We start from the raw sequence: 18,059 nt of genomic DNA, 5'->3' as shown, positions 1-18,059 counted from the left end.
ACAAAATGGAGGAAAAATGACTGTGTATAATTACCGGGGAAAAAAAAAAACCCAAAAACAAAAAAAAAACACAACTACATTTTTTTGCAGTAAACCCACGGAACCCGCGAGACTACGTCGCGAATAACTGCAAAAGTAATATGATACGGGAAGTATTTTACACAGGTCACCAAAAATAAGAATACCAGACAATCGAATCAATTAAATAAACATTACCTTTAATTAACTCTATTTAAGAGAAGGAAAGTGTTAACGACCCAGTCGTTCTGAGACACAGTGCTTATGATAAACAGACACAAAGGGAAAAGTTGCAGTCAAGGGTCCGTTTGAATCAGAAACCTGTAATTTCACATCCATTTGAACTTAACTTCCAAGGAAAAGCACATTAGATACTGTATTAGATACAGTACTGTAGAATTATAGCGCCACCTGTAGCTTAAAACTAGTATCACACCCTTATACAGGCATGCTATATCCTTACTAAAAAGACAATGTATGTCTCGAGGGTGTTTATTGAGAACCACTGATAAAATAATGTGCACATGATGAAAGACACCATGACACAAAAGTAATTATTTTCACTTCAGTCTAAAGCTATGACAGTAAAAAGACCATACACACATTTAAAATCAAATGAAATAAAAAAAAGTGCATGGTTTCATTTGAATACATCTGAAAAAATACCTAAATTGCTTTAACATTCTATTTAAGTAAAACTGGTAAAGATAGGCAATCCTTTTCCCTACATGTCCTACTTCAGTTCACCTGAAGCAGAAAATGTAGAAAAGATAGCTTACTTGGGAAGCCAAGATGACCTAAAGGCTGGCCTGGTTCGTCGAGCAACCTCAATAATATATTCCAAGGCACAGAGGAAGCAGACATCTCCAAACGATAAACAAGGACCTTAGCCTTTAACCTTCAAAATAGTAGGATAAAGCAAGGAAAACACGACCTGCTGGTAAGTAGGAATGAGTAAAACAATATAAGATGCTACTGCTATTCAGCTGGGCTTGAGAAACCCAAATAATGGAATGAGAAACACAATTACTTTTTCCCCCAAAAGCTAAAAAGAGTACTAGATTGCATCCTGCAATGAGGTTTTGAGTGTGTCTTGAGCCTTCAGTTTGGATTTCCTTGTCCCTTCCTTTCTATCAGTCAACAAGAAATCTTGTGAACACATTAGAATTGCCTTGGACAATATGTTATTTTTTAAGTGTAAATCCCATTTGAATAAACACAAATATGGTTAACAGATTAAGTGTCAAATCCAGTTTAAGAGATAATAAATACCCTGCAAGCTGCGGGATGACACCCGTGATAATGCACTAAAAGGTAAATGCATGTTGAGTGTTCCACTTTTTTCTTTATAACTTTAAAAACACTATTTACAGTCATGCGATGTTCAATGATTTAATGGGTTGATAATGGGGCCCTACAAGCTCCTGGAGGAGCTATCTTTTGGCTCCTTTCTGCAGACATTCGCTCAAGACGCTCTGTGTAGAATCCATTGAAGTCCAATCTAGAAGACAAAAAAAATAAATACAGAAAAATATATTCCCGATCTTAAATGAACAAACCACTATTCCAATTTAAATATATTTTACTGTACTTCTTACCTAAAATAATTTAGAAATATTCTTTAGTTTGTGTAGTTTTTATACTTGCTGTCTATCCTGTCTCCATTCTGCTGAAGGCTACTGTAGTTTCACTGTCAGTCATTTCATCCCGTTATGACAGATCTCGTTGACTGAAGCACCGCTAAAATGCTCTTATTGTCAGTCATCAAGACCTGCACTGACTGTGCTCTTTCATTTGCCAGCTATAGCGCCTGTCACACAATAATGAGTATTGTGCACAATACCCTGACAGATGGCTGAAGTCTCTGCGGCAGGATGAAGCAGGCCTGTCTGCCTTGCCTTCCAGTGACTTTAAGTCCAGTTGTGCTGAAGCAAGAGAGGGGTGGAGCTCAGACTCAGAATAATAAGTGCAGGTTAGTTCTGTTCAACTATCTAATGTTTTTTTCTGTGCATATTATTTTTATATAAACGTTATTTCAATTAGAATATTGGTAACCACAGTTTGTTGCAAGTTAAACATAAATGTGTTTTGTTTTTTTTAAAGCAGGAAGGTCTATTTCACACATTCTCTGCTTGAATTGAAAAATACAGAATGAAAAAAGCGGTAAATTTGTTCTAAAATAAATGTCGATATTAGTCGTTGATTTGGCAAAAAAATAAAAAAGTTCAAATAGTAGCAAGCCTAATAATAACTATGTGATATAGTGGATTTGATTTATGACATTTTAGAACCACAATACTCACCTGTAGATGATGTTGATCATACTATGTTCACAGTCATTGGTACTGTAAACACTCAGTCTGTCCAGCAGATCCAGCAGATGTGTAGAAAAATTACTGTCAAACTTGTTGATGGTTCCTTCAAATCCTGCCGATAACTGAAGGGCATCCACATGCTCCGATAAACACTAAATAAAAAACAAAAAACAAGACGCATGTCTGAAACTATACACAATTACAAGTATGTTAGTGACTGATTTAAATACAGTAAAGGGTTCTCACATTGGAAGTGAGCTTTTTCTTTTCAGCTTCCTCAGTACGTTCATTTTGTGTTGGAGGACCTCTCATTGTTCCATGTTCCAGTGTTAGGCGACTCGTCTCACCATCTAATTTCATACTCTGGGTAAACCTCTGTGGGGAAATTATTAAAATACTAAAGTAAATGTCCTAAATGACTGCCCTATTCTGTATGTATTGTACACAGGCGCCTTAACACAGGTTTTAAATTCATAAGGTTTCATATAATGCACTTAATGGTACATATAACAGACATGATCTGTTTATTACTCAAAAATGAATGAGATTTATAGCAGCCCATTTCATAATTAGCCTGTCACATTTCTACATGAGGTTTTTGTACAGAACTCAAAACTTTTTTACGTTTTATTTAAACAAACCTGCATGCAGTTTGTGAACATGACACACACAGACATCAGCTTGGAGAAGATCTTGAGCAGCTCTGGGTTTGTTAACATGCAGTCTTTCAAACAGTTATCCAGGAAGCTTGTGTGATGGCACAACACATCATCAATGTTTGACGCCTACGAAAAGCAAGATAATTTGTACAGACTATTAAATCAGCATGATCTGTGCAAACAAAACAAAAACCTATTTCTCATCAGCAACACAGGATATTGTTTCACGATTATCTTTTGATAAGTTGTTTCATTCTAGAGCTGTAATTACCCCTACGGAAAACATGAAGCCCTGCTCAAAGCCTGTTTCATATTAAAGCTCACTGATCTTATGTTTCAAGAAATACACAACAAAATGGAGAAGTTTGCCAGCCTGAAAGATCTATGTGACCTCTCAGTGTGTGAGTTAAGAAATGTCATTATGGAACTGAATACTTTTTCATTCTTTCCAGTGTGGTAAGGGAGGGTTACGGCTATTCATGGGACCGCTAAGCTTCACATACCATTCAGCTAGTCATACTCACAGATTTCAAGTTATTCTCCATTATATGCCATGCTGGCTCCATCACTTCAAACATCATGTAGTACTGAATATTTTGGACAAAGTTCAGCATACGCTGTCTCAGAGTAAATGCTCCTGCGAACCTAAAAGAAGCAACTTATGATGACAAACCAAACCTTTGTTTTAGGCAAACATGACATTTGCTTTTTTAATTTACTGGTAGTCAGTAGATATATATATATATAATAGATATATATATATATATATTATATATATTTGTATTGAAACAAACAAAAAATACAACACTAATAAAGAACAGGCTGAATATTCACTTCTTTACAATCATCCTGCCTTGGAAACAAAATGTTACTTTGAGTCATTTTAAAGCTTGTTCTTTCACTATAAAAGCATTTGGGAGGGTTAAAAGACCTGTAACAGAATAAACTTACCATTTAGCAGAATGCAAGGAATATTGCTTTGCATTTTTATTGCTGATCCACACATTGCAGAGGAGCCTTTCCACATGCTTGCAATAAAACATGTGCCTGAACAGCATCTGGTATCTGGTTAAAGCTTTCCTGTGTTTAAAAGAACAAGCATTTGCCTTACTTAATCACAGATATCAGCATTATTACAATCTTCCACCACGAACGGTCAAATCAAGCAATTTAACACCTAGAATATCCTCATAGTAAATCACTGAGACCTTATGATATCATAAAACCTATAATATATATATATATATATATATATATATCATATACAAAATCACAAAATATATATTTGTATTATATATATATATATTATGTATATTGGTTCCAAGTGTGTGCACACACACACACACACACATATAAAAAATACACCCTCACTATAATGAACCTGTTGGTGTCCAAGCCATTCATTTGTTATATCAAAGGGTTTGTTGTAGTGAAAGGATCATCAAAATGAATAATAAACTGTTGAACTAAGTTAATGAGATGAATAAAAGTAGAATTACACAGATCTGTTATTTCACGTATGCAGTATTCTGCCTTTGATTTCATTAAATAATTAAAACGCAGTACAAAAAGCAAAAATCCTGAATTGAAGCTGAACTTTTATTCAAAATCAATCTGACATGAATTGTTTCAAATTGTGCCAAATCTTAACCCAACATGCAAGAATCCCAAACTGATTTTATTGCAAATCAACCCGGCATGAAAAGTTTGACATGAATAGTTCATCAGATTTTTCGTTGTTTTTTTTTCTTTAATCAATTTTGCTTTGCCGCATGGTTGTGCTTTTTGACAACCTATATACATGACAGAGATGCCTACATTACTGCTTTTTTCAAACGATCAATACAGTTTCCAGCTTTGTTGCAACATGAAATGATTTTCATTTTGGAGGCATAGTTGTACAGTGCACGGTTCTTATTAAGACAAAAGAGTTGACTTCACTGCGGAGGTCGCTTCTCTTGCGTAAAGACCAGGAAGCTGACAGTGTGTGTTTATATTCTCTTTATTTTATTTGCGCTCCAGGGATCAGGTTTGTTATAGCCAAAGGTTTGTTATAATGAAGGGCGTTATAGCGATGGTGTACTAATTATATATATATATATATATATATATATATATATATATATATATATATATATATATATATATATATATATCAATAACTTATCAATGCTTCTTCATATTGTGATGATAACTTTGTAAGACAACTGTTTACAGGCAATTTTCTTACCTATTGATAATCAAGGACAGTGGCCATTTTACAATGTAATCAAAGGAGAAAGCCTCCAGCCCACTAAGGGCAATCTCAGTGGGATCTGCGTTGATGATTGCTTTTTCCTGCTTTGTTTCTATAGCTAGAACACGAAGCAGCTGGGTGATAACATCATGTGACATGAGATCAATCTGTAAGTGAAGAAGAAAAATGTTATTTCTATCTATTGTAGTTTTAAAAACTACATGTTGTTTGGACTATTATCAAGCCGACAATACAATAAACAAGACAAAATGTTTTCAAATTGATACTGCATGCTGTCCATTATCAATTCTTCTCAAAAGGGGTGAAAGCACTGTAAATGTCGATACAAAACATGAACACAAAACAAGGGGTTGCGTCATTACAACGCATACTTTCAAATCATCTTTAAACGGGTCTGTGTTGGCGGTGCTCATTCTCAAAGCTAATTCCAGTAAGGCTTCAAGCCTAGTAGGTATGATGTCATCTACTGGTTTCTTCAATTCCTCTTCTGTGAGGTCCATGAAGGAGACAAAAAAATCCCCTAGGTCCATCAGGAAGTAATGCTTTATAGATCTATGGTGTAAAAAAATTTAACTTAAGATTTATTGGGTGTGCTAAATAGGAATCACTAACAAAACATTTAGCTCTATATTAACGAGGAATGGGTATTATTACATGTTAAATTAAGTAAGCTGTCAATAGTTAGGAAAAAATACTGATCACTTGTGATCAATGCTCAAGTGTAAACATTTTTTGAGATAATAATTTGAAAGTATCTTTATGAAATTGTGATAAAGCATCAGTACCGTAGGCGTGCCACTAACTCCTTCTCTTCCATCAAGAAATCCAGAAGAACCTTGCTGGCATAATTGTAAGCTTTTTCAATTTGCTCCACATATGCCCTTTCTTTGAGTGTATAGAGGATCTCTTTGGCCTCAGGGCAAGTGACATCACAACCACACTCCCTTACCACATTCAGATATTTACCTTAAGAACAAAAACAAACACTACTTAAAAAGTGAAAAACTGCAATTATCCATTTTCACACTGAACCTCATAATTAAGGGGTTTGAGTCTAACATTTATCACAGGTGAAGACTTTAGTCGTCTCACACCTAAGTTTAACTATAACTTAATCAGCCTTAACTATCAAATAAATGTTACTTACCCTATCAACTGCAAATACATGGTGGGTATATGGATTAATCTTATATTAAAAGTGCATCAACAATTCTGTAAGTAAGTTGAAAAAAATCTAAAAATTGCAAACTTGCCTGTACTTAATATTTTGTCAGCCATTTTTTGTAAGAAGGCTGGGATTCGGTGTTGAACGACTGTGTATCGCTGATCCCAATATTTGTCATTATAGTCCTCCTGAATCTTTTCCTTTTGCAGCTCATGCTCTTCCACCATGAATTCACTACCCAATAAAAAATAGATTTCATTAAAGATTTTAAAATCTTACTAGAAATCAGTGTTAACATGCTTTAGAAGGCCAGGACAGCCACCTTATGGTTAAACTTTCTGGTAAAGTAAATTGACACTCCGTTTTTTTTTTCCTTTTACCTGTAAGGGTCCTTTATGATTCCTCTGTAGATCCATTTCTCAAGAATTTCAAAATAAGGAACACTGGATGCTTTTGTCAGATAGACACACAACTCCTGGGCCTGACTGTCTCCTGTGTAGTTGAAAGTTCGATCATGCAGAAGGCTTAATGTAGATCCGCCCATGCAGTCTTCTTTATCTACTGAGGTAGCTACAGGATAAAGAAAACCACTCATCATTTAAAAAAAAGCTCATTTTACAGCACAAGGAATATTGTTTATACCAACCTACAACCTATCAAGTACCACCTTGAAATAGCATTTAAAAATGTTAGTAAACAAGGATGGCACAGAAAGAGGCTCCAATTAGCAGAATTCAAGGATATGCAATCATCATCATCATCATCATCATCATCTATGGATGAAAAAAGTCAAATAGAAGGGAACTTATATGAACTGTTGAGGTCCGACTACCCCAGTTTAGCTTTGTCAGGCAGTGATAGTGAATATTTAGATGAGGATAATGAGGACGAGTCTGCAACCAGCCTAATCTGAAAAAACTGAACCAAGAAGGTTCATACAAGCGTTCTACTTTTTCAAGCTTTTGTAAATCGCTACAACTGATAGTAAATAAAGTGCATCCTGTAATACTATTACCTCAGGCTTCTGGTGACACTGACCTTCAGTCTCATCATTTATCTTGCCCACTCTGATGTAGTTTATAATTGAGTTATATACAATGACCTATCTTTTGATGACTTTGTCATGCTAAATGATGATGCTGGCCTTTGTTGTGTGACATTTCTTCTTGTTGTGGGCAAATACTGTTGGCATATCATCATCTTTTGGCCTCATCTTGCATTCATACCCCAGAAGCTCTGCCTGCATGTTTCTTTCGTGGTCCTCACACACAAAAGAATTTCGACCAAAAAGAAAGGTTTTCAGTGTACGCCCTTTCTCAAATTATATAGTCATTTTTTTTTTGCTATGATCGCCTGTTCTGAATAAATAGACTTTGGCACACAAAACAACTTTTTCATCTTGTTTTTACACTTATTACTCAAGCACCGGAAAGCTTTGCATTCCCCATGTAGCCCCCTCAAGTGTTACTTGACCCAGAAAGTGGACAAACAAATTGAAAACATCGCTAAACATGCAACTTGTTGACCAAATCAGTGCAGCAAGAAGCATTTTTGGACATGAAGAACACAAAGAGATCTTTGTCATTTTTGGGTACAGGTACCCTTCAACAGCATATGTTGTTAGAAATATACACTTACCAAGGGAAGCTAAAATTTCCATTGTTCTCATCGTTGGCTGGATATAAAACCAAAGTTTCTGGAGAGAAAGCATCCCTTGTCTCTGCAAATGCTCCAGCTGTGTCACCAGGATCATGTACTCCTTCATCAGTGTCCTCATCCCAGCAGCAAGTGCATGGTTTATTTGGCCATACTCAAAAGAGGATTTCTCTTCAATAAATCTGCACGGAAGAGATATTGTTTCTGAATTTGTTATATAATTTGGTACATGTCTATCATATTTTTTTTTACAACTTAGACTGAGCTTACCGGCTGATTGTGGAGTAGCTCACTGCAACAGGCAGAATCCTGTTCACAAGCTCCTTGATTGACATGTCTAGAGTTGGGTCCACTGTAAAGGACCGATTCTGTCTGCCTTGGACAGGCTGAGCTGTGATGTATCGGCCATCTACACCAATCAGTAGGTACAACAGATCTTCCACTAGTACAAGCTCCTGGGCAGCTAATCCCATGGTATCTAACAAGAAACCCACAAGCAAATTGATAGTTTAACTGTTCTGAATAAACCAGGCTTAAAGCCAAAGTTCACTACTGTTTTTCATAGACAAGCCTAACATTTAAAAGGTTTTTTATTTGTTATGTACTATAGTTTTAAAATATGTATTGTTCTCTCTTACAAAAACTGAGACAGGCCTAATTTTACATAACAAAGTTAGTGAGTTACGTTTAACAATGACGCTAATAGCCACTATATTTGTATGAGTTAATAAGAGACACATACCTATAGGCACAGTTGTATCAGTGCTTCCACTGGATACAGTAATGAAATCCCCAATAAGGGCTGGTCTCTCATACACCCAGTTTGGAAACTCTGGGATGGGCTGCACAGGGTTTTTCTTATTGTGCTTTTCTCGAAGCATCTTCCTTATAACTTCCAAGGGCTAAAGCAGACATTATTTTGAATACACAAATATAAAGCAAAAATGTTGAGTAAAAAAAAAATAAAATAAAAATAAAACAAAATCTGTCTCGCTATCTCCCCAGAGATAATGTTAATTATTTGGACTGAGCTTTCCACAGAAATCAGGCTGGTTTTCTTACACTCTCACATTTCACATTTGAATGGTAAATTAGCCCAGTCAACAACAGTGACCCTCACCTGATTGTCACTGCCTGATTTCTGTGGAGAGCTAAATCCAGACAAGAGGTTTATAAAGCACTATTAAGTCGACTGCACTTACCTGTTTCTTGATACTACACTTTTCTAACACTGTAACAATAAGGTTGTATTTAAAATACCTTTTGTTTAAAAGCAATTTTGAGATCAAGGCATCAAATCAGCAAGATAAAAAAATGTTTTACCTGCTGTAAGTTGGAGCTGGCTGTGACATTACCAAGCTTCTTCCTCAGCTCCTCCAGTTCCTGCATAGACATTTTTGTGCTAGTTTGAGGGATATGGAAGCTGGTGGTGCTGGAGGCTGTAGCACTGGCTGAATGTTCTGCTCTGTCCTTGGCATTCTGTTGGAGGTACTTCAGGGTCTAAAAATGCCAGAAATGCAGCTTACATTTACGTACCCAGAACTGTATAAACTATGATGTTTTCTAAAAAACAGTAGCAATAAATGCTCCTCAGCCTAAACAAAAATGTGAACCACTATAGAAGTAATTCAGATCCACTCCCTCTATTACAACAAATACAAATCTCCTACTGGGTTACTGATCAGGTCAAGGAAAATAATAACAAACTCAGAACGCCACCAACTATCCAAGATACAGTATATAAAAAAAAAATCATGTTACCTCCTTATCCTCAGTTAGCTTGGATAACAGATAGACCAGGGGATCTAGATTCCGCACATTTCTTGACTTCAGTTCATTATATTTTTTGAGAAAGTCTTCTGGTGTTTTGGAATACTCTGCTATTTTTACCTATGGAGTTTAATAGAGTTCTATGCTGTTAATAATAATAATAATACTAATAATAATAATAATAATAATAATAACTAATAATAATAATAATAAAAAGTTTATTCATAACACTAAACACTTGCGCTTCCTCAAACAAATTAGGATACATACCTGGCCTAATAATGAGATCATATCAATAAACCACTTTGTAAAAATTCTATGCAATATATGGAAGAGTCTCTGTGTGTTAATAACATTTGAGAATCAGGCAAGCTTTTTTTTTTTTTTGCAACTGCTGTCTGGTGACCAACCTTAGCACTGTGTGCAGAAACTGATGTGGTGACATATGGAATTCTGTTCTTCTGTAACAAGTCAATGTAAACTTCCGCTCCATCCCCTCCACGAACACGAAGCACACTGAGCAATTCATTCACATCATGATGAATCCGAAACTCACTCATGGTTGAAATCCTGGGAGTGGAAACGAAGGACAATGGGTGTTTGATACTAGATGATTGTATGTTAGTGTGTAGTTATGCCTTGCGGACAAATATTCAAAAGAACAAGATACTATATTAATTGGTTGTCAATACTAATTGGGATAGTATCAATGTTACCTATCGGATGACTATAGGATTTTACACTTTTAACAACCGCCTTTCCGTTGAGATGTTCTGGTTGTACGTTTGGATGCAACCCATAACTGTAACTTCAATGTAAACAGAGACACTGGTCTAATTTCAAACCTAAGTTTACATCGTCATCATATCAGGAAATGTTTGTAAAATACACAACTGTCGCACGTGTTGAAAATAAAATGTAAAGGAAAACATGTTGATATTATTTTCAATGTCCAACTACCTTACCGCTTCTTTGAAGCGCCAAACAACACAAACACTGGATTTTCTGACAACAAAACCGTCCCTCTGCGTCAAGGAAAACTGTGCAAGGCAGAATAGTTCCACCTTACAGGAGGCTGTATCAGAGAAACCTTGTTTAGTACATATATGAAAATATATTTATATTCATCATTAAATCAAGGATAAAGAAATCAAGTAAATACAGTTACAGTGTATAGAACATTTAAGTAAAGCTAGCAGGACTAAATGTGTTGCTGGGGGAGACGGAACCTTTCTTGATAATAAACTCGATGGGCTTTGGGACCTGTATGGGCTTGTCACAGTCACAGAGAAGGATTGGTGACAGTATTCGTTATAAAGATGAACCCTGTTGTGTCAACACAGTGAAACGATGTTGCAGTCTGAATTTATTCGATTTTTAACAGAGGCAGATGCTGACATACAGGCGTTCCCAGTGTTGCCAGTTGAAAAAGCAGAACTCAATACAGTAACAGGGAATGATCACGACGCCAAGGATAATAGTGGATCACCATTTACTTTCACTTCACAGCGATACCGGTTAAACAAAGAAGATGAGTTGTTTGAAGTACGTTTTGTTAATTTTAATTTCGTATGTATAATCTGTTTGCAGAAGTGCTGACAGGAAACCACCCTGAAGATGCAATACGTGCATTAAGTCAATGTGTACTAGTGTGTTTTTTACATTCTCTTAAAGTAAGCCACAGAACCAAAAATAGGTTCATGTGACCACTGGCTAATATGTGAATGAACAATACACTGAAATGCTACTTTGTCTTCCGTTTTTATGCTTCCTGTTATTGTTATTGTTTTGATGTTGTTATTTTATTTTGGGATGTACCGGTAAGTCTCATTGTTGTTATTTTTTTTTTTATAGGATGGGGATATCCAAAGACATCTATACTTGCAAAATGCTATAACAAGCGTTGCAGATGATACTGAGAAACCAAAGTAGGTACAGACCATAATGTGTCAAAAAACAAACAAACAAACAAAAAAAAAAAACAACTGCAGTATTTGACTTAATGATTACGAACAGTCTGATGACAGAAATAAAGTTTCACTTGATCTTTTGATATGTGGAAATCAAACTACCCAACAATGACTTGAGGCTAATACAGTTAACATTTTACTGTATGTCATACCAGTGTACAGTGGATTCTGTTTACCACAAATAAACTGAATAAAATGGTTTTAAAATGTAATTTGTGTCTTTAAAACATGCAATAGTGGTACATTTAGAAATATAATAATAATAGTAATATAATAATAATAATAATAATAATAATAATAATAATAATAATAATAATAATAATAAAAATAATCACTGTGACTTAAAGTGACTAATTTCTTTTAGTTTGTCTAATGCCAGTGTACGGTCTTAATAGGGTGCGCATCATGACTTAATATTGAGTTTGGGTTTACTGTATATTCCAGAAAATTAAGGCATAGACTAACTGTGAGACTTGTTTTTTCCCCCACTGCAGTTGGTCGTGCAGACTGGTACCCTTTTCTACAGTGATGTTTTTCTCTTGTGCAGGGTCTCTGAGTTCAGATGCCATATAGCAGGCTGTAGCCAGCTCTTTGACACACTGGAAGGATATGAGCATCATTACAATACATTTCACCGCAATGTCTGCTCCTACTGCAAGCGCTCCTTCCCCTCTGGCCATCTTCTGGACATTCACATACTGGAGTGGCACGATTCCCTGTTCCAGATCCTGGCAGAGAAGCAGAACATGGTCAGTTAACTTTACACACAAAACTGAATTCAAATTCATTTTTTCCATATGTTTTTTTACAGTTGAAATTACCCAAGCTGTTTCCAGCTCATACTCAGCTGAGTGAGTGAGTGATCTCACATGGGGCCAGAAGTGCCTGCTGTGCATGAGAAGATCATTCAGATCTACAAGCACACATTTCATTCCAATTAACATTGCAAATGGGACCGTGCTAATGGAAAATGGAACGTTTTATTTCTGTAATTGTGTTACACTGACATTTAGTGGCTTACAATTGTATGACAACCAAAGCCAGCAACACACTGTTTGAGAAGGCTTTTTTTTTCTTTCCTTCAATAATTTACTGATTTGTTTCCTTTTTTCAGTATCAGTGCTTGGTAGAAGGCTGCTGTGTGAAATTTAAGACCAGTATTGACCGAAAAGATCATTTAATAAAAATTCACAGTTATCCTCCAGATTTTAGATTTGACAAGCCCAAGAAAAGCAAAAGGTAAATGTTTTTATTTTACTATTTACGCTATACATAAAAATACTATATATGCTATATATAAAAGATTTAAAGAGTTTGATAAATCATCATGATAAATCATCACTTATCATTAGGGTGTGCATGCACCTACATTTATATTGGTGTACTTATTTTAATGTTAAACCTGATACAGCCTGATTTCAGTGCATGATTAAACCATGGAAGCATGGTTAAAGCTGTTTTTTAATTTTTTTTATTATAACTATAACCCAAAAATAAAATAAAATAAAGACCCCACATTAGAACCCCTAATTTATACTGTATGATTTCTAACTCCTCAACCTTCTCCACTGTTGGGGTTTGGAAATCAACAACGTAGCATTTAAGACCTCACTACCATTGAATGTAGAGGAGGAAACACCAATGTTAGTATCTGCATGGGAAGAGAAACCAGTGAGCATTTCTTTGTGTTGTGATGTTTGCCTTGAGTTCAGTGGGGCATGTTTTCAAATCATTGGTTAATTAAGCACTAAAAAAAGACCAGATTTTAAATTATATTTGAAAACTGATAATGAAAACTGACTACTGCCCTGACCCCAAAAATGTATTGTGTCAGAGGTGGGGTGGATTTGAGCCAGTTGAAGAGGGTCATGTCCAGGCACTGCATTCTCCAGTATTCATGGCTAAACTGTTCAGAGTTTGTCATTCATTCGATTTTAGCATCTAAACGAACATCCTTTTGGAAACACTTAGTCATTTCAGATTTATTCAGTGCATTAAAGAAGGTCTCCAGTTGTTAGAACAGATGGAGTACAATTGAAATATCCTGACCACATGCCCCAAAACCACAACCCATTTTCTCCATTGAAGAGAAGTGTACATAGTTGAAAACACATCTATGACTATAGTTAACATAGAAGAAACATAACCATATTGAAGTGTTTTTTCCCATATCTACATCCACTTAAAAAAAAATTCAATTGTGCTGTCCTGCTTCCTGCAGTTGTACTCCTAGGATTGGGACGGATTTGAAATATGGTTTAAATGTTCCTTTTACTGTTGTGGCTGTTTATACAAAACATAAACATCAATATCAGCCACATATCCAGATCTGAACAGTTTCTATATCATGTGGATATTATTGTAGCCAATTTGCATAGCATTGTAAGATTTCAAAGCCATGTTATGTGTCTTGTTTAGGAACTCGGTTGTTTCACTGCAGTTGCATTTTTCTGTCTCATGCAAAGCATGGCCTTAGTTACCATTTTCCTTCACATATTGCAAGGATTGATTGCTGTTGCTAAGCAACGTCTACAAACCAAGTGGCATTGAGTGGGGGAGACCATTGTCTCCAATTACATGAAATGCACCCTGTAGTTCTAGCTATTATATGCATATGTTTTGATCTTTCCTTTTTTAAGTTCTTGGATCTTTAATTAAAAAAAAAAAAAAAAAAAGCTATATTTCAGAATCTGATCAGTCATTTGCCTCGGTGACAGGGTGCTGTTTTCTAAATAATTTGTTCCTCCATGTTGTGTTATCATAGGAAAACAGGATTCCCAATGACAGTGAATGCCTGAGTGGTTCCACTTGTCATAAAATTTTATAGAAACAGGAAATAAAGTATCAGCATATTTCATCACATTTATTAATGGTAAAAAGAAAAAAAAAAAATTAAATAACGCGCACGTAACAGCTTCTGTTACTGTATATTCTTGCTAAATCAGAATAAGACAGATCTGTTCAGCTTTCATCTTATGAGCTATGGAAGAGAGACTACCTCCTACAGAAACTGTACTTAGAACTTGTATTTTTTAATTTATTAACAACAGCCAAGGTAAGACTCCACATAGAAGAGATGTGACAATGGAGGTGTCTGTAGCGTTCCAACCATGCCCTGATGACACAGGAAATATGGAGTCCATGGAGGTCTGTCCACCTGAAAAAACACAGCCGGCAATGAATGAAGACAGCCCTGGTCATGTAGAGCAGCTGAAACCACGCTATTCATACAAGTTAGTTTTTTTTTTTTTTCTTTACATTTTGTTAAAAAAGTACCCCTTTTGTGGCCACAAGGGGGAACACTTCAACCACAAATCAGACCACCACCCTTATTAAAATCCCCTGTTAAAGTTACAGTTTCCACGTATTTCCATTGCAGATTTTAAAACTCCCAAAATAAATACATAGTGACACGTATTTAAAACATGTAATGGGATCCTTGCAATGCCAGTTTGTACAGTTAGGGGGCACGGTGGAAACAGTTGTCTCTGCTTTGAGAAGGCCTTCTCGCTACCACCCCCCTTTAGTGTACAACTGGATATTGATAAGCCATGAACCTTGTACTGATGCGTTCCATCTTGAACCTGCTACAACAAAAGGATTGTGTCAGGAAAGGGTTAAATCTATAAGCAAATTATTGGACAATACTTTAATAATGTATGCCATAATAGTGAAATTAAAGAACTGTTTATTTTATTTTTAGGGTACCAGACACAATTTGTTTTGGTCAAGGCTCAGTACGAGGATTCAGGGGCATGAAGAAAAAGAAATGATTTCTACTGAAGAAAATTAAATGAATGAGGGGGCTCTGTCCCTATAGCTCTCCTTAAAGTGATACAGTAACTTGGGGTGTAAGGATTCATAAAAGATCTTTACAGCTCTAATAATAATGTCCCATTACTGCAACTGTCTTGGCAAATTTCATTAACATTATCAAGTAAAACCAACATTATCCAAATGTTCAATATCTGTCATCTCATCAAAGGTATTGCATTTTTAGATTACAAAATCTAGCATCATAAAATAATAAGTAGAGACTGGTAAAGAGCTGGTGTCCTGTGGTATGTGTTCATCAGGTCTTATATTCTCCTCCTGATTGAACTCTCAGCACACAGCAAGAGATACAGCTACACACTATCAGCTACAGAGTGAGCTGCAGCATGCCAATCACTCCACAGTGTGAGAGATTGGGAATCAGGTTACAATGCCATCTATCATACCCCAGTCACTCCCCAGTGTGCAGTCTACAGAACCCTGACAACAACCTTAAATGTGAGACGTACAGCAGCCCCATGACTACCCCACAGCAAGAGATTATATTGTATTACTATCCAGCGAGGCAAGAGAGTTACATTACATTGTTCACCCTTCCTGTATGTTTTTCACTATTTTCAATGTGCCGCTCTTCTACTAAATATATGTCAAAAATATGTATGTTAAAAAAAGCATAAAATTTGAACATGAAATTAAAAACTATAATGAAAACGAACCATCGTGCCTGGTGTTGTTTTGTGCTCCTCATGAGCTGCAGAATAAAATCTAAACAAAGAGGTGTTTGTAATGGTTATCATAAATGTTGCCACACAGCTCATTCTTGTAATGAACCACAGTAAAAAAGTTCTACCTCAAATATGTTTTTAAAAAGAAGCATTAACCATGCACCACCGGGATAATGAAGGTGATACCCTGTTACCGGCATGCAGGGTACCCACAGAATATTCTGCATAATACGAATATTGGCAGAATCAGAATTGTGATTCAGCTGGCGCGATGATCGGTGCAGCAGTAGAGCAGTGGTCGGACACTTTTTTTTTTATCCCATATAGTTAACAAAGTTGAGTTTTAAGTATTCTCATTTTTATTTTATTTCGTGTAAAAGACAGCTGTCCTATAGGAAAGCACTTTAGGTATCGAACATAACAGAAATATTAAAGGTACTTTTAAACTTTTAATTAGTTGTTAATTGTTTATTTTTTCATTAAATTATATTGTGAGTTAAATATATAAAACTTTATTTTTCAGTTTGTATAATCAATGCTATTGTTGAGTAAAATACACAAGTGTTATACAATAGAGTTGATCATATGTTTTCCCAATGCATTTTGTAGTTACACAGATAACGTTAAAATGGTCACAGATTTTCCAAATACCTGTCCTTTCCGTTTCCGCTGATGGGCTCCGTGCAATCCTTCAGAATTCCAATACATATAGTTACATTTTACAGACAAAGGCGTTGTTTTAATGTGCACTCTATTCCTTATTTAACTGATTAGTAGCCTGCTAAAACATGTTAATGGTTAGTTAATAGTTCATATACAGTTGCTAGTTTCTAGTTAAATTCAAATCCTGAAGTGGATGTGTTATACATGCGTATTTACTGGAATGTTGGAGACTTGCACTTTTTCTAATTTAAATTACATTTGTGTCTTAAGAAAAATCAACTACTGTACCACTAGTTACATAGCACTACCATTAAAATTGGCAATATCCTCGGATACAAATATTCAAAATGTGCTCTATAATCCGCGAGGTGGCGCTAATGCATTACTGTTGTCTATTGTATACATGTGCTTAGTTACTGCTGAAAATACAGTTTAAATTAGTTGGAAACAGCTAAGGTACTAGCCTATTTCAGGTATTTTTTTAAAACACCTGAAACCCTATTTAAAAACAACTTTTTACAAGCTAAAACGCATACCACAGAACTGATAGACTTGTTTCGCACGATGTAACGTTGCGCAAAGAAAAGACAAGACCTATAACTAAACAAATAGTCCTATTGTTTTATCCACAAAATACGTCATAGAAAAATTGGCGCATAGCATCGGACCATTTAACTAGTATGTTGTGTTAACTGTTGTGTTAAGTGCAGTAATATTCTTAAACAGCACAGCAGTCGTGTATATATATATATATATATGATTATGCGACACAGGACCAGCTGTTAATCAACCGATAGATATGTCAGATAGTGACTGTTGTAACCTGTTATAATAATTTTTTATTATTATTATTATTATTATTATTATTATTATTATTATTATTATTATTATTATTATTATTATTATTATTTATAAGAATAATAAGAATATTTTTAAAATAGTCTATTTTTCTGGTGTCCTAGCAAAACAGAGAATGTGTACATAATGTTAACAGCACTGTACCTTTGTAATGTCTTGAGTACTTGCCGTTGTGTTGTTACTTTAACACATATCACATTTAGGTCCATTTTGGGGTCATTTTTACCCT

The 18,059-nt window shown here is 35.4% G+C and overlaps 2 protein-coding genes across 5 annotated transcripts; one reads left to right on the top strand and one right to left on the bottom strand.

Annotated features, from left to right (window-relative positions):
* On the bottom strand, window positions 1–10,852 carry LOC121321462 (gamma-tubulin complex component 2-like). 3 transcript variants are annotated; one of them, XM_041260424.1, is made up of 19 exons: window positions 10,806–10,852; window positions 10,251–10,410; window positions 9,832–9,960; window positions 9,394–9,570; window positions 8,813–8,972; window positions 8,341–8,548; window positions 8,053–8,252; window positions 6,795–6,984; window positions 6,503–6,648; window positions 6,035–6,215; window positions 5,621–5,801; window positions 5,223–5,395; window positions 3,944–4,072; window positions 3,517–3,637; window positions 2,975–3,118; window positions 2,580–2,708; window positions 2,322–2,485; window positions 1,862–1,943; window positions 1–1,519 (listed from the first exon to the last, which is right to left on the bottom strand). In XM_041260424.1, the coding sequence occupies exons 2-19, from the start codon at window positions 10,398–10,400 to the stop codon at window positions 1,484–1,486; spliced, it is 2,700 nt and encodes an 899-aa protein (XP_041116358.1). In that variant the 5' UTR covers window positions 10,401–10,410; window positions 10,806–10,852; the 3' UTR covers window positions 1–1,483. The 3 variants fall into 3 exon arrangements, 2 of the variants coding, with proteins under 2 accessions (XP_041116358.1, XP_041116359.1); XR_005950943.1 differs by having other exon boundaries at window positions 1,433–1,519; window positions 1,617–1,943; XM_041260425.1 differs by lacking the exon at window positions 1,862–1,943.
* Window positions 10,853–11,088: 236 nt separating this feature from the next.
* On the top strand, window positions 11,089–16,293 carry LOC121321472 (zinc finger protein 511-like). Of its 2 annotated transcripts, XM_041260436.1 has the most exons (6): window positions 11,092–11,385; window positions 11,695–11,768; window positions 12,358–12,559; window positions 12,925–13,049; window positions 14,861–15,043; window positions 15,514–16,293. In XM_041260436.1, exons 1-6 carry the CDS (start codon window positions 11,191–11,193, stop codon window positions 15,581–15,583), a joined length of 849 nt encoding a protein of 282 aa, XP_041116370.1. In that variant the 5' UTR covers window positions 11,092–11,190; the 3' UTR covers window positions 15,584–16,293. The 2 variants fall into 2 exon arrangements, with proteins under 2 accessions (XP_041116369.1, XP_041116370.1); XM_041260435.1 differs by lacking the exon at window positions 15,514–16,293 and having other exon boundaries at window positions 11,089–11,385; window positions 14,861–15,504.
* The last annotated feature ends 1,766 nt before the right edge of the window (window positions 16,294–18,059 follow it).

This window comes from Polyodon spathula, chromosome 10 (genome assembly GCF_017654505.1).
Source record: "Polyodon spathula isolate WHYD16114869_AA chromosome 10, ASM1765450v1, whole genome shotgun sequence".
Classification (NCBI taxonomy): domain Eukaryota; kingdom Metazoa; phylum Chordata; class Actinopteri; order Acipenseriformes; family Polyodontidae; genus Polyodon; species Polyodon spathula.
This window is presented reverse-complemented; position numbering and strand designations above follow the sequence as displayed.

Bases quoted from the DNA above. Each gene is read 5' to 3' on its own strand.
- LOC121321462 (XM_041260424.1), bottom strand. From the start codon at position 10,400: ATGAGTGAGTTTCGGATTCATCATGATGTGAATGAATTGCTCAGTGTG. The intron at 9,961-10,250 runs GTTGGTCACCAG...TAAACTCCATAG, and splicing joins TTTCTGCACACAGTGCTAAG to GTAAAAATAGCAGAGTATTC. The intron at 3,119-3,516 runs GTGAGTATGACT...TGCTTTTCGTAG, and splicing joins TGGAGAATAACTTGAAATCT to GCGTCAAACATTGATGATGT.
- LOC121321472 (XM_041260435.1), top strand. From the start codon at position 11,191: ATGTTGCAGTCTGAATTTATTCGATTTTTAACAGAGGCAGATGCTGAC. The intron at 11,769-12,357 runs GTAGGTACAGAC...TCTCTTGTGCAG, and splicing joins GATGATACTGAGAAACCAAA to GGTCTCTGAGTTCAGATGCC. The intron at 12,560-12,924 runs GTCAGTTAACTT...TCCTTTTTTCAG, and splicing joins TGGCAGAGAAGCAGAACATG to TATCAGTGCTTGGTAGAAGG.